We start from the raw sequence: 24,406 nt of genomic DNA, 5'->3' as shown, positions 1-24,406 counted from the left end.
GGGGAGTCTGTTTCTCCCTCTACCTCCTCCCTGCTTCTTGTGATCTCTTTCTCTCACAGTGCGCTCTCTCTCAAATAAATAAATAAAATGTTTAAAAAAGATCAAGTTGAAGGGGCGCCTGGGTGGCTCAGTGGGTTAAAGCCTCTGCCTTCGGCTCAGGTCATGATCCCAGGGTCCTGGGATCGAGCCCCGCGTCGGACTCTCCGCTTGGCAGAGAGCCTGCTTCCTCCTCTCTCTCTCTCTGCCTGCCTCTCTGCCTACTTGTGATCTCTGTCTGTCAAATAAATAAAATAAAATCTTTTAAAAAAAAAGATCAAGTTGATAAATGAAGAAATAACCACAGAAGCATGTTATTTAGAGATGTGAAATCACCACCAGAAAACCTAAATGGTAAAAGCAGTCACCTCTGAGGGCTGGAAGGGGGGAATAGGGAGACATAGGCTTTTTATTATATACATCTTTGTGTACTCTTTGCCTTTTTTAAAAAAAATGTTTTATTTTTAAGTAATCTCTCTGCCCAACGTGGGGCTAGAACCCACAAAGCCCAGAGATCAAGAGTCGCATGCTCTAATGCCTGAACCAGCCAGCCTCCTGCCCAGTATTTGCCTTTTTAAAATTATGCAAATGTACAGCTTTAACTTAATTTAAAAAAAAAAAAAAAGAACAAGCCCCTCCTCTTTCCTCTTTCTTTGGACCTCAGTCTCCCTCACAGGACGGACAGAAGAGGGAGGGTGATGACTCCACGTGATGTGAGGGCCCGTTCTCCAGTGCAGCCTTCTTTTTAGAGCAGGAATGAGACAGGCTAGTGAAGGATGCCCCCCACCCCCCACCCCCAACTAACACCTCAACTCCTTCTGGAGTCACAGTAGTCGGTGAGGGTACCTTCTCAGCTGCTCCAGCCTGTATGGCCCTCCAGTCCCCTTCTAGCCCCACGGTCGTCTGTCCAGCCTCTCCAGCCTTCCATTCATTTGACTATTTACACCAGTTAGTTATTTATACCTGCCTGAGTCACAAAGGATTTGAGGTGGCTTACTCCAATAACACAGATAAAGAAAGAATTAAAAAATTGAACTAGAAAATAGGACTCAGAAAAAGAGATCAACAAAGATGCTCAAACTGTATTTCAAATTGGCCGGTAGCTGGGGAACTAGAGCGAGATACAATGAGCCATGACAGCCTTATGTTAGGAAGGAGGAAATACAGCCGTTCTCCAGGGACATAAATCTTTGCTGGGCAAGAAATTTTGCAGATCACTGTCTGTGGGAGATTTCATGAAGGAGAAGGAAAGGACTGGTTTGGTTTTGTTTTTTAAACTTAAAGTTGTCCTACTTTAATGATGTGCTATCCAGATATTTGGATGAGTTAAAGCCTATAAAAACTAAAGAATCTCAGGTAATATCATGATTATAGAAATGAGGTATAAGAGGTGTACCTGAGTGGTTCAGTCATTTAAGCATCTGCCTTCAGCTCGAGTCATGATCCCGGGGTCCTGGATTGAGCCCCAGTTGGGGCTTCCTGCTCAACAGGGAGTCTGCTTCTCCCTCTCCCTCTGCCTACCCTACCCCACTTGTTCTTTCTCTCTCTCTCAAATGATTAAATAAAATATTTTTTAAAAGGGGCGCCTGGGTGGCTCAGTGGGTTAATGCCTCTGCCTTGGGCTCAGGTCATGATCCTAGGGTTCTGGGATCGAGCCCCGCGTCGGGCTCTCTGCTCCGCAGGGAACCTGCTTTCTCCACTCTCTCTCTCTGCCTGCCTCTCTGCCTACTTGTGATTTCTCTCTGTCAAATAAATAAAATCTTTAAAAAATATATTTTTAAAAATACAAAAAAAAGAGAGAGAGATAATGTATAAGAGCATGTACTTTGGCACAATCTTGAATGATTCCATATGCTTTCTTCCCCTGAAAATGACTATTAAGCACCTAGGGGTATCAGGGAATGCCATTGAAATGATCTCGGTTAATCCTGAGAGATGGGCATTATCAGGCCATTTTCCAGACAAGGAAACTAAACCTCAGAGAAGGCAAGATGACATAGCTGAGGTCCTCCAGTGGGCTGGGGCACAGCCGAGATTCAAACTTGGGTCTGTGTGCTGGTAGCCACCCTTGTGGGGAGCATAGCACAACGTGTAAACTTGTGTAGTCTGTGTCCTACACCTGAAAACAAGTGTGATATTGTGTGTCCACTACACTCAAAACAAAACAAAACAAAACAACAACAACAACAACAAAAAAAAAAACAGAGACAAACTTAGATCTCTCCATTTCCAAAGCTCATTCTTTGTGTATCATACAGTGGGGCCTCAAAACCAAGGCATCCAGGCTGGAGATGCTCTGCCCAAGGCAAGAGGCACCCAAGTGATGACAGACACAAGCCTGCCCTCTCCCATGAAAACAGAAAAAAGGCGGGTGACTGGCCTAGCTCTCAAGCTGAAAGTTGCCTCTGAGCTGTCTCAATTACATTAAATGAGGACCTCAAAGGCAAAGAGCAGCAGGGAGAAAGGTGGGCCTGGGTGGAGAAAGGGAATTCTGGGCGTTCTCCCTCACTGTGAATCTAGGAGATCTGATTTCTGAGGGGCTGAGCCAGACAGGGTGGAGGGTCTGTCTGCCATCAAAGCAAGAGACCCTTTCTCTGAGGGATGCCTCCTCTTCATGGCTTCCTCCCCAGCAAGTCATCAAGCCTCCTCAAACCCAGGTTTTCTCATCTGTAGGACACAGAGAGAATGGGCCCTGCAAACTTCCCAGGATTTCAAGGCATAAAACTGCACGTTTGAGGGATGATCCTTTGAACATGGGCACTAACATTAGCGTCACTCTTCTGGTCAGAGCTCTTCTACTCACACATTGGCCTCAGACGAGCCCTTTCTCTCTGGGCCTCAACCTTCTCATCTGTGAAATGAATAGCTTGAGCTGGATGCTTTTTAAGGGTCCCTCTGGCTCAAGTTTCTTGGCTTTTATGCTGGAATCACTGAAATCGTGCTGGTCACGAACAAGGCCCAGCAGCTGTCTACACACCCCTGTCACGGCTCTTGCCCCTATGTTGTCACTGTCTTTCTCCTCCAGTAGATTATCTCTACTCCCCACTGACTGAGATCAGGCCTTAACATCTCTCATGCAGACTGTCCCACTAGCCTCCTCACTGGATGCCCTCCAATCTGTGTTCCACACTGTCCACTCATGGGATCTCTCCAGAACCTAGCTCTCAACACATCACCCCACAGTCTAAAATGAGCATCTCTTTCCTCAATCTAAAACCCTCTCCTGGCTCCCAATTCCCAATAGAATAAAGCTCCTCATCCTGCTATTCAAGTGTCCTCCTGATCTGGGCTGGCTGACCCTGAAGACCCTCCTCCAGCAACCCTTCCTGCCTCGCTGTTTGAGCTTCAGTTTGTACTGACTTCATAAAAGTAAGTGCTCCCTTCCCCTACACACCCGGCTGGTTCCATGTCTCCGCACATTCACTGATGTGGTCCCCTCTGCCTTAGCCTCCCTTTTGCTCTCCATTTCCGCCAACCCACATACTGTCCTTCTTCATCTAACTCACTCCTACTCATCCTCCAAGTCTTAGCTCAGGCATCACCTCTTCCAGGAAGCTCTCCCTGATGGTCTAGGTAGATCTCCCTCTTTTGGGCACCCACAGCCCCCCTGTGTTCCCCTCTAGCCCACAGGAAACCTCAGTATATTCATCTTCCCTCCCCAACTGTGAATGCCGGGAATCCGGGAACTGAGTAATATTAACCACAGAACTTCCTGCCGGCAGTAGTACAAGACATGGCACATACTAGGCTCGTAACATTCACTGGACTGACCTCTCTTTCAGAAATGCAGTGAGATCCCATATGGACTCTCCCTCCAGCTCCTCTGCAGCAGAGTTTGGCCAAGTTATTAATAATAATAATGCTTCTTGCTAAGGAAGCAGACACCATGTGCTGAACGCTTCACCTATGTCATCTTATTTAATTTGCACAATAATCATGAGAAGATTCATAACCATTTAGGAACTGGCCAGCCCATCAGATGGACAACTGCCTCCCTCCCACTGTTCTAAGGGAAATTTGGGGAGGGAAAACGTTTTAGGTACTTTTCATCACGGATATGATGACAGTGATTCTAACGTGGCTATAGAGAGAAAAATACTGGCTTTGTTCAGGTGAGGGCAGCATCCTAGAATCCAGCAGGAAATCACAAGGCCCAGATCTGCGGTCATATTATCCCTTTAAAAGGGTATAAAAATCACATAGCTACAAAGAAATGGATCGATATTAGGGAAACAGTACATATCAGGTGCTACTTGGGATAAATTTCCTTCCAAAATATTAGAGGACTCATCCTGATGAGCCCATGGGGCTCTGCCTTGTTACCTTTGTTTTGAAGATGGGCAGTGAGGTTCCTGGCTGAGTTGTTTTGTTTGCTACATTACACCTCTAGGGGGCAGGGTAGCCCCACAGATTATTTGCCATCCTTCTCTCTCAGCTTTCCATCCCAATCAGAGCCTTGATGGGTATATTAGGCAGAGAGGCAATTTTCTGATATATTTGGCAGTGGGGTGGGGGTGGGGAGAGGTGCAACATGAATATTTTCTATCAGAAAACAGTTTTCTCATTTGCTACTTGAGAAAACCGAGGTTCTCAGAGTTAAGTGACTTGCCCAGAATTGGAGAAAAGTCCTCCTTCCACGGTGCTGCATTTTCCCTGACTGCTAAGGCCCCTAGAGAGATTTGGCTCTTAAGTGTTTGAGAACAGGCTTCCCCACATAAGTACTTTCAATGTGGGTGCTTGCAGAGAGACCAAATAATTTCCAGGAGAAAGTCGGAGTAACTAGCAAACTACCTGGCCCTACGTGAGTTACATCAAAAGTGGAAACCAATCATTTACTCATCATCCTTCCCCAAGACCAGGGTTTATCCTTCTGCCAGGGAACACAGCAGGGAAAGAGTCAAAGGGGCTGAGTCTTATTTTGACTCTAAGACTTCATGCCTGGCCCAGGGTCTGAACCCAATAAAGACTTGATGAAAAATAAGTAACTTTCCACTAGACTGGGCAGACTGTGCATGGGTCCTATGCATGTCTCTTTGCTCCTTTCAGAGAAGAAGATCCTGCACCAAGGGGCAGGACCATGGTATGACATGGCCACAGTGTGGGAGGGAGAGGTAACGATGAGTGGACTGGCCGTGGCGTCCCCAAAGTTTTGTCTGACTCTGCTACCCTGACATCCTACCAACTGGAAAAATGAGCGAGTACAAAAAGCACCAAAGAGTGGAGGCCAAACCACTCCTGGGAGCATGAGGACAAGGCCACACAGGAGCCAAGAGGATTCTGAAGTGGAGTTATTTCACACCGCCAGAGACCTGGAATAAGGAAAGACAGAGGCACCTCTGGCCATTAGTGCGCCAAGGCTTAATCTGACATTCATTTGTCTATTCACTGTTTCCTGAGCAGCTACTGTGTGCTGTGCTGTGTGTTTGTGTTTCCAAGCTGCTTGCTCTCTCACTCATGCCCAGAGCACCTGCCACAGGCAACATGCTCTCGATACGTGTCAGTTCAATCTCAAGCTGAAGGAGCTCTCGATCCAGTAGGGAGGACACGAGATGCAAACAAAGAACTGGGGCAAAGTGCTCGTTTCAAGGGCTGGAGGTAACCCAGCAAACCAACATGGGAGAGGGGAGAGGGCAGCTTGGCCTTGGGAAGTGGATGGAGCAGCAGCCTAGGAGAAGGAGGCAGCATGAGTGAAGACCGCGAGACCATGAGCAGGCTGCACTGGCTAATGAGGGGGTACGCCAGCCCTTCTGGCTGGAGCACGGTATATGGGAAGGGTCCTGGAGAAGAGGTGAGAGGAGAATGGTGAGTTGGGTGCCGATCCTAAGAGGGCCCTGGGTGGCAGGTGGAGGAGCCCTGCAGAAAGCTTGGCCTGGCTGTGTGTTACCAGAGGCTTGATGGAGCAAGAGCAGGGGAGGCATCTATGAGAGGAGACTGTGGCAAAAATCTAGGCGGCAATCAGGAGCCGGACCCTGACTCGACTAGTGGTATCCGGAGCTCTGCCGGGGGGTGGAGGGGAGGCCAGAGCTGTGCCTGGAGTGTCTTTAAAGTCTTTCTACCTTGCCTACGGGAGGCCATGGTGTCTCACAGACTCAAGCCAGACACTTCTGGGCCCCATGAGCTTGTGTAACCTCAGGCAGGTCGCTGTACCTCTCCAATCCTGGTTGCCCTGTCTGAACAATGAAGATAATACTACCCCTTCACTAACCTGGCAAGGGAATCTGCGAATGAGATAAGCGGCCAGACTGCATGGTGGGTGAGAGCACTGCAGATGGACTCTGGAGCCTGCCACCTGGGCTCCTTTGAGCTCCTTCTTGGTCCTGCTGCTTATTCACTGAGTGACCTTGGGCAAGTTAACCAACCCTTTCTGGGCCTTGGTTTCCTCATCTGTGAAATGGATTTAATAACAACATCCACATCGGGATGCCTGGGTGGCTCAGTTGGTTGGACGACTGCCTTCGGCTCAGGGCGTGATCCTGGAGTCCCGGGATCGAGTCCCGCATCAGGCTCCCAGCTCCATGGGGAGTCTGCTTCGCTCTCTGACCTTCTCCTAGCTTGTGCTCTCTCTCACTGTCTCTCTCTCTCAAATAAATAAATAAAATCTTTAAAAAAAAATAACAACATCCACATCAAAGGATTCATGTGACAACTGAATGAATTAATACATGGAAAGCGCTTAGAACGAATAGTAAATTCAGTAAAAAGAAGGAGAAGGAGAAGAAGGAGAAGAGGAAGAGGAAGAAGAAGAGCTAGCTATTCTTACATAAAGCCACATAGGGTGGCACCTGGCACACAGAAGGCTGAGACTCACTCAGCATGTGTGTGGCCTCTTCTCCATGCTCCAGGCCTTTACTATGCTCTCAGCAAATTCAGAGGCCCCAGTAGGCAAGGAAAGAGGTGGTGGGGATGAGATCAAACAGTAGCAGAGGGCAAGCCAGAGTCCAGTCTTTCTCCCGCATAGGCCCCCATCTGACACCAGGAGACACCTACTCCCTTCAAAGCCCTCCAGCCAGGTACTCAGCCAGAGGCCTGCCCTGCCCTGATCCTTCCTTCCTCCCAGATCCTGCACACCTCCACCACCCTTGCTGCTTGTTTTGTGCTGAGCACTGTCGCTGCCATGGGCTGAGCCTGGCACCTTGTGTCTCTGGCCAGTAGGAAGGGGCTCTATAAGTGCTGAGAGCACGGTGTTTACTCAGCCTGGGGGCCCCTCCTGATCTGTGAACGCAGCCAAGAAATGTTTGTGGATGACAACAACCCCATTCTTGCCCCAGATCTAAACGGAGAAGCAAGACTCCTCTAATTCTCATTCAACTCAACATTATCATTTCCTCCCACACAAGTATAATGCTCCCAACACAGTGGGGGGAAAATAAATGGCTTACCCTCCTGGGAAGAAGGAGAGCCCCCCCCCCCCGGGAAAAGCAACCAAGACCCCAGAGGAGACACACTTCCCTGGGGCCCCTCCCTGGGCTCACTCTCATCACCCCCACTTCCCCCCAGTGCCCTCGGCCCCTGCAGGGAGCACACTGACACAGCCCAGCAGCCACGCAGTAGACCATGCATTGCCCTGGCTGTCAGGAACACCAGGCCGGGCCCTCTGGTTGCTGTCCCCCAGTGTGAGCTAGCTTGCAGGGTGGGTGGGCGGGGGAGGAGGTATGCCTGGAGGGGGGTGGGCAGAAGATGGAGAGTTACCATCCAACCAGCTTCAGCCCACCACCGCCTACTGCAGAGCCAGAGCTGGGCCCCATGCACAAAGCGTGGGAAATACAGCTCTCTTCAGTGTGGAGTGTCTCAGCAGTGCCCCCCAACACACCCGTAAATCATTCCAGGCGCCAGAACTGCAAGGGGGCCAGGCCAAGATCAACCAGGAATGCAGAGCTCTTCTCTGATCATCTGGAGAGGGGCAGCCATGCCAAGGATAAAAGACCTGAATGTTGATGGAGCCCAGCAGTGACTAACAAACAAAGACGCAAACAACCAAGCAAAGCCCTCACATCCAGAAGACCAGTGGCCGGAAGGAGGTTGAGCCTCCTCTCACTCTATGCTGCACTAAAAAGGCCACACCCAGAGCACAGCAGAAGGCAGACTGGCATCCGGGAACCTGTCCAGAAGAGACAGTGCAGGAGGATGTGGGACTCTGGAGGGGAGAGCGGGGGGAGTGGAGTAGGATATGGGTGGGGGTGGACAAGACAGCCACTTTCAGCTGCAGCAGAGCTAAAGTTCCCAGGACCAAAAGTCTGTCTTCGAGGTAGTGTGACCTCGGGCGGGTCGCTTCACTCCTCTGAGCCCCCTGTTTCTTCAGCTATAAAATGTGCATTGTGGTGACAGACGCACAGGATCGCGGCGAGGACTGAATTAAGTCTCCAGGCACACGGGGCCCTCAGCTAGCGGCAGCTGGCCTCTCTCCTCTCTCTCTCCGCCAGAGGGAGCCTGGGGACCAGAAACGCCTATAGCCTGTACCCGCTTTACCTATCCTCCCCCAGTGCGGCAGCCTCTGCTGCGAAAACTCCCACCCTACCTGCCCTGGCTTTCGGAGGCAGCCTTCTCACCCACTCCTTACAAACCCAGAACGGCCCGGCAGGGGAGTCTCCTTGGCAGCTGTGGTGGCAGCAATGGCTACCGCAGCAACAGGCCCCTTCCTGATGCCTGGCTGCGAGGGAGAGTGGAAAGGAGGGAGACACAGGACCCTCTTCCCTCCCCCGTTGGCTTCCCCACCCATCCCAGCGTCAGCTCCTCCTGCTCAAATCCTCTAGATATCTAAGGCTCTCCTGGCCTCTCCCAGCTTGTGAACTGGCCAGGTCCCAAAGCCAACAGACTCCTGTGGATCGCCAAGCTCTGGTGGAAAAATGACAGGCCTTGGAGCAGGTGGACTTGGGTTCGAGTCCCAGCTCTGTTAGAAGCCCGCAGCATAACCTTGAGCAAAACCCTTTCATCTTGGAGCCTCGGTTTCCCCATCTCTAAGATGGAGTTGCTACTGATCACTGTACAGGGCCTGTTGTGAGGCCTCAAAGAGGCAAAGGTGGATGTGCAAATATTTAATATATGGTTAGGAGAAATTTAAAGTACTATCTAAACCCTCCTATTAATCTAGTTGAGGAAAAGAAATCCAACAAACAGCCTGGAGGGTTTACAAAAGAGGGACGGACCGAGAGGCAGGCCTGTGCGGATGGCAGAAGCACAGAGCTCAAGAGCAAATGGGCTTCCAGCCAGCCAAGAGATTCAGATCCATGGCTGCAGGATGGAGAATCTGAGGGTAATGGAATCCTGGAACTGGGGAAGACCCAGGTCACTTCACTGGGCTCTATACCTGATTCAGGAATGGTGCTTTCTCTAGCTCTTCCCGACACCCACTGGGCCTCTACTGGACATGGCCAGCGTCGCCCCCCAACCATCTCTTGAGTCAGTCCACTGCATCACCATCCAGCCAGGTTGGAAAGTTCTCCCTGAATTATCCCCCAATTTCCGCCTGCTCCTGGTTCTGCTCCCTCGAGCCACACATAATGAGACTATCACACGTCTGACCACTATGGAAAAGTATTCCACAGCCAGGCTCAAGGACCACCATGTCCATCCAGTCTCTTGCTCCCACTCCCACCAGGGGCCTCTCCTGAAACAGCCTCATTCAGTGGGTCTGACCCCTTCCTTCCTCCAGCGTGGGACCCACACAAGCAGTCGGTCTACGGGGAATGGGCTCCCAGTAGTCATGCCTGGACAGGAGAACCCATCTCCCTCGTCCCCGGACTACTCTGGGGCAGTGCACACCAAAACTCAGCTGAGGGTGCACTGCAGCGGAGCCCAGCTGAGCCCTCGAGCTGCAGCTGCTGCTCCTGGGGCCCAGCCATCTCAACCCAGCACCCCAGCCTGCTGCCTCACCACGGGGGAGTTGCAGAGAGCTGTCTCCCGGCAGATTTCCTGAGGCAGAAGGCTTCCCCACCCCCAGCCCAGCCTCCAAGAGACACTCCACTGGTTGTGGCACATGGTAGGACCAGCTGAGCAGTGAGAGGAGGGGGAAGGCTGTCCATTCGCTAGAGGACTTCAGACTTGCTCTGTAGTGTGGCTGTATTAGTCACAGAACCATCAAATCTAAGCTGGGGGACCTTAAAGAGCATTCGAGGCAGACAAGATATGGGAGGGCTGAAGGCCCGAGAGAGGAAGGGATTCAGTCAAGGTCACGAAGCCAATCTGCAGCACAGCTGGAAGGGGGACCCAGGTCTCCTAACTCCCGGTTCAGTGTTCTTTCCAATACAGCAGAAGGGAAAGCAGGGAGCCTTCAGGGAAGCCCTGTGAGCCTGCATGCCCTTGACTCTCTTAGCCTGACATTTATCTCGACCAGCTCATGGTACTGTCTGCAAGGAAGAAGTGGACCCAGCCTATGTCCCACCAACCCAAGAGACACTGCCAACATGTCCCGAATAGGCTGATACAGGCCCCAGAAGAGAAACTGGCACTGATCCAACAAGAGGGAAGATCTGTAGACTTCCCTTTCTGGTAGCTCTTTCATTGGGTGGTGTTTTTCTCCAGGGTGGAGAGGGGTGGTCTTTGAGGAACTAGCCAAGGGCCTGGCCTCCATCTTTGCTCTCCCGTCTTTGCTCCCCTGGCCAGAATGTGCTGCAGTTCTCCTCAGAGGGGCGTCTCAGCCTCCAGCAGCCATTCCAATCCCCACCTGCCTATCTGGGAAAGGATGGGTCTGAGACCGTCAGAGACAAGATCAGGCCTGCACTCAGCACCTGCAGAGGAAACCCAAAGGTTGGTTGGAGGGGGCGGGGGGAGAATGGGGGCTTTCTTTTCCTTGGGGCTCTGAGGTGACACCATCAGATAATAAAAATCCCAAGCAGCACCTCCAAAATAAATAAATAAATAAATAGCCATCCTCTGGCAAGGGTACAGCAAGGGGGTGAAGAAGTGGAGGGGTGATGACTGCTGTAGGCCCTCACTTCGTGGTTTTGAGAAAGAAGAGACACCTGCACTCATCTGGCCAACCTAGGCTGGGGTGGCTAGAGAAGGGGTGTCAGCTCCTCCTGACAGGCTGGGACGGGAGAGGAGGACATGGAATCAGGCACGGGCTTCTTACTTTATCAGCCATACAAGTTGGAGAGGGAACTAGAAGGGAAGAGCTGGGATGAACGGAGGGGTGGGTGGTGGTACGAACACACGTTCCTTACTTTCTCTGGAGGGTTGTGGCCGGGCTGGTGCTGGTACTGGTGCTGTGGCCGCCGCCGGCCCCGGGGCTGGAGCTCCTGGATGCGCCACGGCTCATCTGGCCCCGCTCCCGCGGTGGCCGGGGCCCCACGCCCACCGCCGCCGAATAGCCGGCTTCCTTCTCGCGGCCCGGGTGAGCTGGCCCGGTCTCCCGCCCGCCACGCTCGCGACCCAGGGCTGGGTTCTCGTGGTGCAGGTGGCACTGGGCCACGTCGCGCTCGCGGGCTGGGTAGCCGGTAGTGTCCTGGAGCGGGTAGGCGGCGTCCCGCTCCTTGTCCCGATACACCGCCTCCCGGTTCTGGTAGGCGCCGTCCCGGTTCGGGTAGCCCACGTCCCGAGCCGCCTGGTGGAACTGGCTCTCCCGCAGCTCTCGGTGGTGAAACTGGGTCTCGCGCAGGTTCTGGTACTGGCTCTCGCGGCCGGGGCTATCCCGCGCGCCGTGGGGGTCCCGGTGCAGCTCCCCGCGGTGCAGCTGGCTCTCCTCCCTCAGGTCGCGGTTCTCCTGGGTGAGCTGGTCCAGCTGGCCCTCCAGCTCTTCAATGCGCCGCCGCTGGGTCTCCAGCAGCTGCTGCTGGCTCTCGATGATGTTGTTCAGCTCCAGCAGGTACTCCACCGCCCGGTTGGGGCTCTCGGATCCCGGACCGCCCGGGGGCCCCGACCCCGCCTCCATTCTGGCGGCCCAGGGGCAGGGGAAGGGGCAAGAGAGCCCGGTCCCCGCTCGCTCACGGCGCCACCCTCCCCCGGGCCCAGCCGGGGGAGGGGGCCGGCGGGACGCGAGGGCGCGCACCGGGCTCGAGGGCCCGGGGGCCCGGGGGGGCCCGGGAGACAGCTCTGGGGCCGGCGGCACCGGGAGCAGGAGCTGAGGCTACCGCTGCCGCCGCCACCGCCACGGCTCAGGAGGACGCGGCCCACGGCGCTCCGCCCGCTGCGGAGTCACTGCGCAGCGCGGCCGCGCGGGACCGCCCCGGCCGCCGGCCCGCCCCCCGCCCCTGCCCCCACCCCGCGCGCCCGGCCCGCCCCCGCGCGCCCCACCTGCCGCCGCCACCCGAGCCCGAAGGCAGATCCCCTCTGACACACTCGCGCCGGCGGCAGCATAGGCTGCGGGGAATCTCTCTGTGCCACCGCTCCCAGGGGATTCACCCAATGCAGCCCAACGCAGCCCTCCATCTCGGTCCGTTCCAACGTCCCTGGGGTCCTCTCAGCCCAAGATCCTCATTTAAGACATCCCTGGAATCCCCATTGCAGGCAGCCTCCGGATCCGGGCCTCCCGAGGACTCCGCATTCCCGGGCCTGCCAATCCCAAGCGTCAGATTCCACATCCCATCCAGCCCCGGGACGTCCTATCTCAGGCGACCTCCCTCCCGCCCACATCCCGGGTAGTCCCGGGATCTCTCATCCTAGCCAGTCCCTGGACCATTCTTCCATCTCAGCCAGCCCCATGTCCCTCCAGCCCAGGAAGGCCACAGCTCCCACTTCCCAGGCAGCCCCTAGAACATCACCTCCCTTTCCCCACAGTCATCACAGCCATCCACCCCCCACTGCAGCCAGTTCCTAAACTCTCCATCCAGTGCAACATCCAGATTCCCCACCCCCTCAACCCCAGGATCAGGAAGGTTACCCAGTCCCTGGGTCCTCCAACCAAGGAGGTCCCAGGATCCCATCCCAACAAGTTTTGGGACTCCCCATCGCAGCTAAGGATCAAAGCTCCATTCATTCCTCCAACTCTCACTTTCTGCCCTCCTTTGGAAATGCTCTCCATTGTGTCCATCGTCTTCATCCAGTGGGAACTGGACCCATCCTTCAAGACTTAAATGCCACCTTATTGAAGCCAACCTTAATTTCCCTGGCCAGAAGTGCTCGCTTTCTCTCTCCTCTCAACCTCCCATTTCACTTCTTTACACTTCTCTTGTGGTACTATGGGGCAAGTGGATCTCTGCCTTAAAATGCATTCGTTTGTGTTCTTATTTTATGTCCTCTGCCAGGTCGAGCTCCTTAAAGCCAGAAACATGTCTTCATTCATCCTTGTGAGCAGGTTGGGGTAGAGGAGAAAGCAACCATTTTATAGTGAGACAAAAATGGATTTAAATTCTATCTTCTCTCTGAACTTCCACTTCCCCAATCAATAACACCTGTCTGGTAGGAGTGGTCTTAGAAAAAAGCAGGTAAAAACATTTGGCACAGAAAGCACAATCCACAGAATAGGAGAAAATATTTGCCGAGAAAATATTATATCTGATAAGTGTTTTGTATTCAGAATACACAAAGAACTCTTAGAGCCCAACAACAAGAAGACAACCCAATGTTTTTGAATAGGCAAAGAATTTGAAGAGATATCGCTCTGAGGAAGATACAAAGGGCCAATAAGCTCATGAAAAGACACTCACCATCATTAGCCACCAGATAAATGTAGATCAAAAACCACAATGAGACACACACACACACACACGCACACACACAATGAGATTTCTGTGCTACCCATATGGTGGTGTTGTGGGTTCCTGTCATAACTTTCACAATTTCCAGAGCCTTTAGTGTCCTCCACATGAAGGAGGCGGCTGTCCTTAAAATCTTTGCAGCAAGAACCCTCCTCTTAAGTGGCACCAAGCTTGACTTCCAAGTGGAACTGTACATCTCTAAAGAGAAAAATGAAGGCATATACAGCTTAAATCTGAAGAAAACCTGGGAGAAGCTTCTGCTGGTGGCTTGTACCATTGTTACCATTGAAAACTTGGTTGCTGCCAGTGTCATATACTCCAGTAATAGTGGCCAGTGAGCTGTGTTCAAGTTTGCTGTTGTTCCTGGATCCAATCCTACTGCTGGCCACGTCACTCCTCGAAACTTCACTAGCCAGCTCCAGACAGCCTCCCTGGAGCCATGACTTCTGGTGATGTCTGGTCCCCGGGCTGATCACCAGCCTGTCACCTAAGTGTCTTATGTTAATCTGCCTACCAGTGCTCTGTATTACACAGACACTCCTCTGTGCCATGTGGGCATTGCCATTCCATGCAACAACAAGGCAGAACCCTCAGTGGGTCTGGACCAGGAAGTTCTTTCTGTGCATGCATGGCAACGTTTCCCATGAGCACCCATGGGAGGTCATGCCTGATCTCTACTTCTACAGAGATCCTGAAGAGATTGAAGAGGAAGAGCAGGCCACTGATGAAAAGGCTGTGTCCAAGGAGGAATTTCAAGGTGAATGTACTGCTCCAGTTCCTGAGTTTACTGTTACTCAACCCAAGGTCCCAAACTGGTCTGAAGGTGTGTATGTGCCTTTGGTGCCTTCCTAGAAGTTCCCTGCTGAAGACTGGAGCGCTCAACCCACTACAGAAGACTGGTCTGCAACTCCCACTGCTTTGGCCACTGAATGGGTAGGAACAACCGTTGGGTGGTCCTTCGGGATGCAAAATGGTGTGGTCACTTGGGAGAGCCGTTTGAAATTTGCTCAGAATGTTAACCATAGAGTTACCATATGACCCGGGAATTCCACTCCTAGGTACATAGCCAAGAGAAATGAAAACATATGTCCACCAAGAAACGTGTACATGAATGTTCATAGCAGCATTATTTGCAAAAACCAAAAAGCAGAAACAATCAAATGTTCATCTGTCGATAAATGGGCAAACAAAATGTGCCATATCCACACAATGGAGTACTTTTCAGCCATAAAAAGGACTGAAGTATTGATCCATGCTAAAACATGGATAAACCTTAAAAACATTATGTTACGTTATGCTAAATGAGACACGAAAGGCCACATATTGTGGGATGCCTGGGCGGCTTAGTTGCTTTAGCGGCTCACTTTTTATTTTGGCTCAGGTCATGATCTCAGGGTCCTGAAATGCAGCCCCCTCTTGAACTTCATGCTGGGTATGGAGCCTGCTTAAGTTTCTCACTCTCCCTCTTCTTCTGCCTCTTGCTCCTGGCATGCACTCACTCTCTCGTTCTCTCTCTTTCTCTATTAAGAAGAAAAAAGGGCCACATATCGTGATTTCACTTATATAAAATTCCAGAATAGGCAAATTCATAGAGACAAAAAGCAGAGTAGTGCTTGCCAGGAGCTGGGGCATGTGTTGGGGAAAGCGGAGTGACTACTAACAGGTATGAGGTTTTTTTTTTTTTTTTAAGATTTTATTTATTTATTTGACAGAGAGAGACCACAAGTAGGCAGAGAGGCAGGCAGAGAGAGAGAGGAGGAAGCAGGCTCCCTGCTGAACAGAGAGCCCGATGCGGGACTCGATCCCAGGACCCTGAGATCATGACCTGAGCCGAAGGCAGCGGCTTAACCCACTGAGCCACCCAGGCGCCCAGGTATGAGGTTTTTTGAGAGAGAATGAATGTTCTAAAATTAGATTGGTGGGACTCCTGGGTGGCCCCCTTGGGTAAGCCCCTGACTCTTGAATTCAGTTTGTGTTCTCAGGGTTGTGAGATGGAGATCCGAGGTAGGCTCCTCCTTGGGCGTGTCTCTCTATCCCTTTCCCTCTGTCCCTCCCTCTTTTTCTCTCCCTCTATAAAAATACCATAAATAAAAAAATAAAATTCAATTGTGGTGATGGTTGCACAACTCTGTTAATTAAAAACCACTGAACTGTACATTTTTAAAGGGAGAATTTTATGATATGTAAATTTTATTTTGATAAGGTTAGTTTAAGAAAAAACCAAATACCTTGCACAGAGTGTAGCACATAACAGCAATTACAGTAGTAATAACTAACACTTCTACAGAGCTTACTATGTGCCAGGGACTGTGCTAAGCATTTTACATTACATCACTTAATCCTTATGACAATCCTATGAGGTAGGTAGTGTTATTACCCCCATGTTACAGGTACAAGGAAAGTGAAACCCAGAGGTTGAATGACTTGCCCAGGGTCACAAGGAGGCATAGCCAGGATGCTCCAAGTTTTCCTTCTCGCTTCTTCATATCGTTTCTCAGTACTTTATACAAAAATGATGCACCATCTTTGTGTTAAGTTAACACATCGCACACTTCTATTCATCCAGTGAACACTTACAGAGTATTATGTTCTAGGCAATACCTGCATTCTCATCCTTATCCTTGTTTCTTTCATTCAGATTCCCTGTGGGGCATGGGGTGAATTGGTAGGGAGATTCATTCACAAAATACTTGTTGAGTCTCTACTATGTGTTAAACACTGTTCTAGACGCTGAGGATAGAATAATGAACAAACTAGACAACAATCTCTAACCTCATGAAGCTAACGTTCTGGTAGAACAGAGAGACAATAAACAAATAGAAAATACAGAGCATGTTGGATGGTATACTAGATGTCTTTGCAGGTGTCATCAAGTTAAGGTGAGGCCATACTCCATTAGTGTGGGTCCTAATCCAATGACTGGTGTCCTTATAAGAAGAGAGAAACTTGGACATAGACACACACACACACACACACACACAAACGTGCATGCACAAAGGGGAATGACATGTGAAGACAGAGGAAGAGATTGCAATCTACAAGCCAAGGAATGCTAAGCATTGCCAGTAACCACCAGAAGGTAGGTAGAGACAAGGAAAGATTCTTCCCTAGAGACTTCAGAGAGAAGCGTGGCCCCCCCACCACCTTGATTTCAGACTTCCAGCCCCCAGAGCCCTGAGAGAATAAATAAATTTCCATTGTTTGAGGTAACCCAGTTTGGGGTACTTTGTTATAACAGCCCTAGGAGACTAACACTGGTGCTCTGGAGAAAGACCAAACAGGGAAGGATGATAGAGAGCCCTGGGTGACTCAGACATAGCCTGTGCCCTCAGGGAGCTGCCGGTCTAGTCAGAGAGCTCCAACCATAAGTCACAGACAGGACTAACAACACAAGGTGTAAAGGACCAGAGCAGAGGCACAGCAGGACTGGGGTGCTGGGATGTCTTTATGGCTGTGAAAGCATTTGAGCTGAGCTTAAGATTTTAACAGGTGGGGGCGCCTGGGTGGCTCAGTGGGTTAGGCTGCTGCCTTGGGCTTGGGTCATGATCTCAGGGTCCTGGGATCGAGTTCCGCATCAGGCTCTCTGCTCAGCGGGGAGACTGCTTCCCTCTCTCTGCCTGCCTCTCTGTCTACTTGTGATCTCTCTCTGTCAAATAAATAAATAAAATATTTTAAAAAAAGATTTTAACAGGTGGAAGTGAAAGAGCTGAGAAAAATACCTGTTGCATGGAGCCACGTGTGGTGGGAGGAAAGGAACGGTCAGTAAAACAGTGTGTGTTTGAGGAGCCACACACAGTTTGGTTGAAGAGAGCACAAGATATAAGTTCATGAGCAGGTGTGTGTGTGTGTGTGTGTGTGTGTTGTAAGGGATAGGAGGTAGTGGGAAGACATGGCTTGATTTAGCTTAGAGAAGACTCCATTGCCAAGCTGGAGCATCTGGACTTTCTCTTACAGGCAATAAAAAGTCAGGAACATTTTTGAGCAAGAGAGTAACATGGTAGGCGGTGAGGGGGGCTCCACATGGATATCATATGTACCAAACATTACACACCATAAGGTGAGTTTTGTCTTGGTTCATTGTTATTTGGCCGAAACTGTGGTACTACCTTTTTGTTTTTTCCTGCCTGCTGGCTCCCAGGGTCATTTCCCAGAAGCCTCAGCCTCTGGCATGATTGCTCCAATTCTCCTTATCCTAGGGCCGGCTTTGCCAAGGAATATGGAGCCAGAGCAGGAAAGAGCCCTGAAAACCACATCTCACCATTACCAGTATCCAGTCAACAAAAACTCATCACGATAATGAGAGCCAGGAAATATTTTCCTCAGATGTAAAGGTGGCACCTGTTCAAATTGGTTTTTCCTGTTGGGTTCTCACAACTCTGTCCATAAACAGATCTTCTCTTATACCGGTTAGCTGCCAGACATGAGATGGGAAAGTCAAAAATTTTTTAAAAGTCATTGTTCTTTCCATCAGAGAGTTTACAGGTCCAGAATGTCAGAGCAGAAGTGACGTTAAAGATTAACTCACTTTTCAGATGAGGGTGCTGAGGACCCAGAGAAATGATTTGCACATACTTGCTGTGTGATCGCTAGGCTACAGTTCCTTACTTGGGCTATTTCCTGAGGTCCAGTGTTCCAAAGAGTCTTTTTTTTTTTTTTAAAGATTATTTATTTATTTATTTGAGAGAGAGATCACAAGTAAGTAGAGAGGCAGGCAGAGAGAGAGAGAGAGGGAAGCAGGCTCCCCGCTGAGCAGAGAGCCCGATATGGGACTCGATCCCAGGACCCTGAGATCATGACCCGAGCCGAAGGCAGCGGCCTAACCCACTGAGCCACCCAGGTGCCCTCCAAAGAGTCTTAAGATTGCAGACTATAAAGAGCGGAATGCTAAGGAAGTGCCTATCCGTGAGGAACATAGGAGAACGAAGAAGGAAGGGAAAAGGAATTCTCTCATCTCTGTGGGGATCCCTAAAGAGATAGCAGTGCTTAAAACTGAGACAGCATTTAGCTAATTAATTAATCATCTTTCCAGTCTTCTTTCCCCTAGTGGGGGAAGGGACAAGATATATCCAAAGTGCCTGTCAGTCTTGAACAGTCTCACAGAAAGCAATCCTAATAGGCTAGTCGGGAGTTTTGTTTCAGGAAAAATTTTCTCTCCGAAGAGGATTTGTAAGCTTGATCCTGTCAGAACATAAAACCACATAACCCAATGTGTTTCCAAATTTGTCCTAGCTGCCATAAAATTTTGAGCCAAATTCAGAGTCCAATTATAATCCAGTTCATTTTGGGTACCTGGCAACATCTATTCATGCTTCCTTTACATGGTCTCTGGTCCGTTTTCTTCCACATTTTTATCCCTAATTGTCTTTCTTTCATGTTATAACTGATGAGCCTCCTAATATCCTCTTTAAGGTAGGCGGGATATAAATCTTACATAAACTAAACTATATTTACAGGTGCTAAGGGGATTTGAACTAGTGAAGAACATTTGCAGGAACAGATGATATTTGGCCTAGAAGAGAGCAGGCTTGTGAAGACATGATTACTGGCTTCAAATATCCAATAGGCTGTCAGAGGGGCAATGCAGTGGAATTATTGTGCTTAGTTCTGAAGGGCACAATCAGAAGCAATGGATAAAAAGTACAGGAAGACAAATTCCCAGAGGGAAGAAACCTCTCAGAGGCAAAGCTTAGCAATGACGGTGAGTTTACTACCATGGGATGTCTTCATATAGTGGCTGGGTGGCCTCATTTGGAGGGGCTTATTGCATAGGGAATGTAAGCACTGGATGGAAGGCTTGGATGAGATTATTTAAAAGGCCCTTTCCAGCCCTAATAGATGCAAAACACAGCTCTATGTGTAGAAAAGAAGACTGGGGCAGGGACAGGTGGGGAAAGAGACAGGAAAGATACAAAAGTTCATCAAATGCTAGAACATTCTAGTCAGAAGCAGCAAACCCTAATTGCTTCCGAGATCCTTGTACATGGAAAAATGGTCCACAAACAGAATCCCCGGCCGCAATTTCCCTAGTCTTATTCCATCTGACTCCCACAGGGCAGGAGAAACGAAAAAATCAGCTCCATTGCTCCCAGTGCTGTTATTCAAGAAAGAGCACATCAAGACCTTTAGAGCTGGAAGGAGCCTTAGAGATCCTATTATCCCAACCCCACACTTTAGAACTGGAGAGAAAGAGGCCCAGAGAGTGGAAGGGGCCTCCCTGTCTACCTGTCAGCCCCTTCACATGTGATACTAAGGGGAAGGGACTATTTTGTTTACCTAGATGGGGCTGCAGGTCCTTGGACATGGTGAATGCCCAGTAGGCAGTTGGAAAATGGAACTGAATTGCCCAGAAGAGCTGGAAGTAGAAGCTGGGTCTTTTGGCACCCCCACCCACAGCCCACAATATTTTCCATGACAAAATTTCATCCACTTCAATTCAACAGACACTGATTTGGCATATCTGTGTGCCAGGCCTGGAGCTATAGCAAGAGAGGAACAAGAGGCAGGCTGTGCCCTCAAGGAGCAACCGGCTCCTCCTGGGAGCTGGGCTCTTCCCTTCTTGGGCCCTGCACACCTGCTGTTCTTTTGGCGTAGAAAGCTCTTTTCACTGCCTTTGCCTACTTACTGCCTATTCATCCTTCAGATCTCAGTTCAAATGTCAGTTCTTCAGCGGCACCGTCTCTCAATCCCAGACGAGGCAGATCCCTCTGATAAACGCTCTGAGTCTTTCTCCTTCCTTGAGCTTAGCAAGTATGTAATTACATATTGATTTGTGCGGTTCTTTGTTTGCTTTCCTCCTGCCTCCTTCACTAGACTATTAGCTCTACAAGGGCAGATACTCCGTCTGTTATGCTCCCCACTGTACCACGAGTCTGGCAAAAAGCCTGGGACATGGTAGGTAAGCAATAAGCAATCTATGTTTGTTGAATGCATGAATCAACAACCTAATCGGGTATATAGATAGATATAACTACAATTCACTGTGATAAGGGATATATGGTAATACAGAAATCAATTCCGTAGGAGGGAGAAAGCCAGCTCTTGTATCAACGGATCTGGCCTTGTAGAATAATTACACTGCCAGACAATCAAAGCAGGGAACTGACAGCATAGCCTTGAGAAAGTGCCAGTTGGGGGCACCCAGCTGGGTTAGTCATTAGAGCATGGGACTCTTGATCTTGGGGTCATGAGTTCAAGCCCCACGTTGGGTGTAGATTACCTAAAAAAAGAAAGGAAGGAGGAAAGAAAGGAAGGAAGAAAGAAAAGAAGTGCCTGTTGTGTTTAGACAAACCAAAGTTGTGAGTACCTGAGAATCACAGTAGTTCTGCCACAGTCGCACAGACTGGGCACCTGAGTACCAGGCACGAAAGGCAGAACCAGACATGGGGCTGGCAAGACCAAAAGGACGCTGCTGGCATTTGAAATCCACAGATCTCTCAGTGATGTCCTCTACAGGAGAAAGACCCAGAGGATTAACTGGTCCTGGAATGGAATGAGGGGGCAGTTCTACATCTTTGGTGGTGGTGGCAGCGGGGCGGTGGGGGAGGGGGTCTCGTAAGACCTTCTCCCAAGCATAAGAGAGTGTTGCCCTCTAGTGGTAATAATGTTCATGATCACTATAATATCAAGTAATGGATGTGGCCCTTATTAGGGTGACCATCCACTCCGGTTTGCCCGGGATCATTTCAGCTCTCAAGTTCCACTTTCTGGGGAACCTCTGGGTCCCAGGCAAACAGTGAAATTTGGTCATTTTACCCCTTGATGATGTTTAGTGCACGATGCATACACACGATCTCATTCGATGGCTCATAGCCCCCAGGGCCATGAATGAGGATTCAGGCTCCAGAGACCTGTAGAGCGTTAGCTACCCAGCCTGATTCCCAAATGAGAAAAGAAAGCCCAAGAGAAGCAAATTCCTTTTTCAACATCACATTACAAATTTATAGCAGAACTGGGATCAACATGTAGGTATCCAGACCCACAATGCCGTGCTCTCTGCCTGGCATGCCCTTGTGTGCTTTGTCAATTTGTCTAGGTCCCACATCCTCCAGGAAGCCTTTCCTAAACTACCCACCTCTCAGTCCTTTCAGAAAGCTTTCCCCTGAAACACTCATCTGACACTTAGCATGTGCTATAAGTACTGGGGTTTTTTAATGCTTTAAATAAATAACTGGGGAAAAAAGTAAGACTCCTTGGCCTCCCACCCCCCAAACCCCCACAGGTACTGGGGAGGGGAGCAGCCTCTGGGCATGAGTGTCAGGTGTTCCCATAGTTTGTTCCCATATTTCCCATAGAAAATATTCTATTTTCCCATGCCCCGAGGAAAAGGCATTTGGCACTGCAGAGCAAGGAGAGAAGAAGAGAGAGATTTTTTGCAATTACCAGGTGGGATGGATTTGAGAGCCAAGAGCTGAGCAGAGGTGAGAAGGCATATCTGTGACCTTAAGAGGAAAGGAGAGAGAGTGAGAGCCTTCTTTGCCCCAGTGATACCATCAGGGAATAGGTCCTAGTTTCTTGCTACCAGAATTGCAGTGTCCTTTGGTGTCCCCTGGTCCCTGTCAAGGACCCCCCAAATCAGCTCTTGCCTCTCCCCTCCACGGAGACAAATTTGCAAACTCCCACATCTCTGTGGAAACGGCAGAGAGCAGGAGAGAAGAAAAAAGGAGAAAAATCCACCCACATGCCAACAAACTGGAAAAAAAATAACCCAGGCCTTGTCTCACTCAGCTGTTGGCTTGCTGCTCCCTCCCACTGTGATGGCGGCTCCTGCCTCCTGGACAGGGACCTGGCTCGGTGCAGCCTCCCTTGCCGCCCTGAGCTGGCTTTAGTCAATATTCTTCCCCCAATCTCAGCTATGGAAAGGAGGGTCCTACAGCCTAGGGATAGGAAAGCTGGAAGGAAAGACTGACAGAGCCACCAAATGTTTGTGACCAACTACAACTCAGTTCCCATCACTGTCCCCTAAACCATGAGGGGGACCATTCTCCCATCCCAGGGAGAGAAGTCAAGGAGTTCTCTCCCACCAGGCAATTTCTTCCTCAAATGCCGTCCCTTGACCATTCCCTCTGCTACCTCTCTCTACCATTTCATTTTTAGGCTCTATTTTCAGGCTAACTCCCTCTACTCCAATATTTTCATGCTTTTTCGTGCTTTATCCTTTTTTCACCTTCTGCCCAGTTCTGGGCATCATACCTTAAAAAAAAATAAAACAAGGTTCAGCATGTCAGTAAGAAAGGAAGGTTCTGGAAGTCATCACTATTAGAAACTGTTAAAGAAAATAGAGGTGTTTAGTAGTAGAGAGGGTACAGACTCATAAATCATGGCAAGATGAAACCACAAAAAGCTTTTTGGATTACTTTGTCCAACCCTTCATTTTCCAGCTGAGGTTACTGAGGCCCAGAGAGGGAAGAAGACCTGGGCTGTCATGCAGAAGAGGGGACAGCTTTGGTCTGTGTGCCTCCAGGAAACAGAAGGAGGACGAGTGGGTGAAAGATTTGAAAAAGTAGATTTAGATGACAGTTTTGTTTCTTCCTTCTAAAACCTTACTCCTGTTATGTTATGTCCTTATCTTACTGTGTGGGATCTCCAGTTCAATGGTGAACAAAGGGGGCCATAATGGGCATCCCTGTTTTGTTATTCATTTTAAAAGGAAAAATTTGAATGTTTCACCATTATATATGTTTGCTGTAGGATTTTGGAGGTTGCTTTCATTGGGTTAAGGAAGTTCCCTCTTACTCCTAGTATGCAAGGTTTTTTGTTTGTTTGTTTGTTTTTTGTTTTGTTTTGGTCACTAACAGGTGTCAAATTTTATCAAAGCCTTCCTCAGCATCTTTTGTAATGGTCATTTTTTTTCTTTTCTGATCTGTTTTTATGGCCAAGGATGCAGTATTTAGCTCAAGAGAAAAATGAAATCTCTAAATTACAAAAGTACCTACAGAGGCATTGGCTCCTCATAGATCAATGCAGTCAGTTCCAAGTCACTGGAGATGTCCAAGTGGAAGTGCAGCCATTCAATATATATTCAGGTCCCAGGCTCTATTCTAGGTATAGACAACTCAGTGGTTAAGAGGGTCCCAGCTCTCTTGGTGTTCACATTTTAGAGAAAAGATAATAGACACAAACAACCAACACATACAAGAAGATCATTTCCAAAAGTTAAAAGTTCTTTGAAAACAAATGGAAAAAAAATGTACAAAGGCAGTGTGACTGGGTAGGGGTGGGGAACAAGTTTAAATAGAGTAGGCAAGGATGGTCTCTCCAGGGAGGTGACAGCAAAGGCAAGACTGAATGACAAGAAAGTAGTCATTTCCTGAAGATCCAGAGCCATGGCATCCCAGACAAGGTGAAACACAAGGTCAAAGGCCCTAAGATGAAAATGAGTTTGGTATATTCAAAGGGTTTCAGGAGGAAGTTTGACTAGGGAGAGCAAGAGGGGAGACTGATATTAGATGAAGCAGGAAAGAAGTTCTGGAGCAAGACTGTGTAAAGCATATCACTCAGTCCTAAAAAAGAATGAAATCTTGCCATTTGTAACAACATGGATAGAGCTAGAGGGTAAAATGCTAAGTGGGACAAGTCAGTCAGAGAAAGATAAATAAACCATGTGATTGCACTCATATGCAGAATTTAAGAAACAAACAAAGGAAAAAAGACACAAACAAAAAAAATTGACTCTAAAATATAGAGAATAAACTGGAGGTTGCCAGAGGGGAGGTGGGTAGGAACACAGTGAAATGGTAGAG

At 49.5% G+C, this 24,406-nt stretch overlaps 1 protein-coding gene and 1 pseudogene across 3 annotated transcripts in view; one reads left to right on the top strand and one right to left on the bottom strand.

Moving 5' to 3' along the window:
* Window positions 1-11,966, bottom strand: part of IQSEC2 (IQ motif and Sec7 domain ArfGEF 2) — a 78,148-nt gene extending 66,182 nt beyond the window's left edge. For all 3 annotated transcript variants that reach the window (XM_044234475.1, XM_044234476.1, XM_044234479.1), the window contains exon 1: window positions 11,196-11,966. In XM_044234475.1, coding sequence (XP_044090410.1) covers window positions 11,196-11,902 — 707 coding nt within the window. In that variant the 5' untranslated portion in view covers window positions 11,903-11,966. The remainder of the gene's footprint in view (window positions 1-11,195) is intronic.
* A 1,745-nt stretch (window positions 11,967-13,711) lies between these two features.
* Window positions 13,712-14,705, top strand: LOC122896630 (annotated as a pseudogene).
* Window positions 14,706-24,406: the final 9,701 nt, after the last annotated feature.

This window comes from Neovison vison, chromosome X (assembly GCF_020171115.1).
Source record: "Neovison vison isolate M4711 chromosome X, ASM_NN_V1, whole genome shotgun sequence".
NCBI lineage: Eukaryota > Metazoa > Chordata > Mammalia > Carnivora > Mustelidae > Neogale > Neogale vison.
Note: the sequence above shows the minus strand (reverse complement) of the source record. Positions and strands in the feature narration are given on the sequence as shown.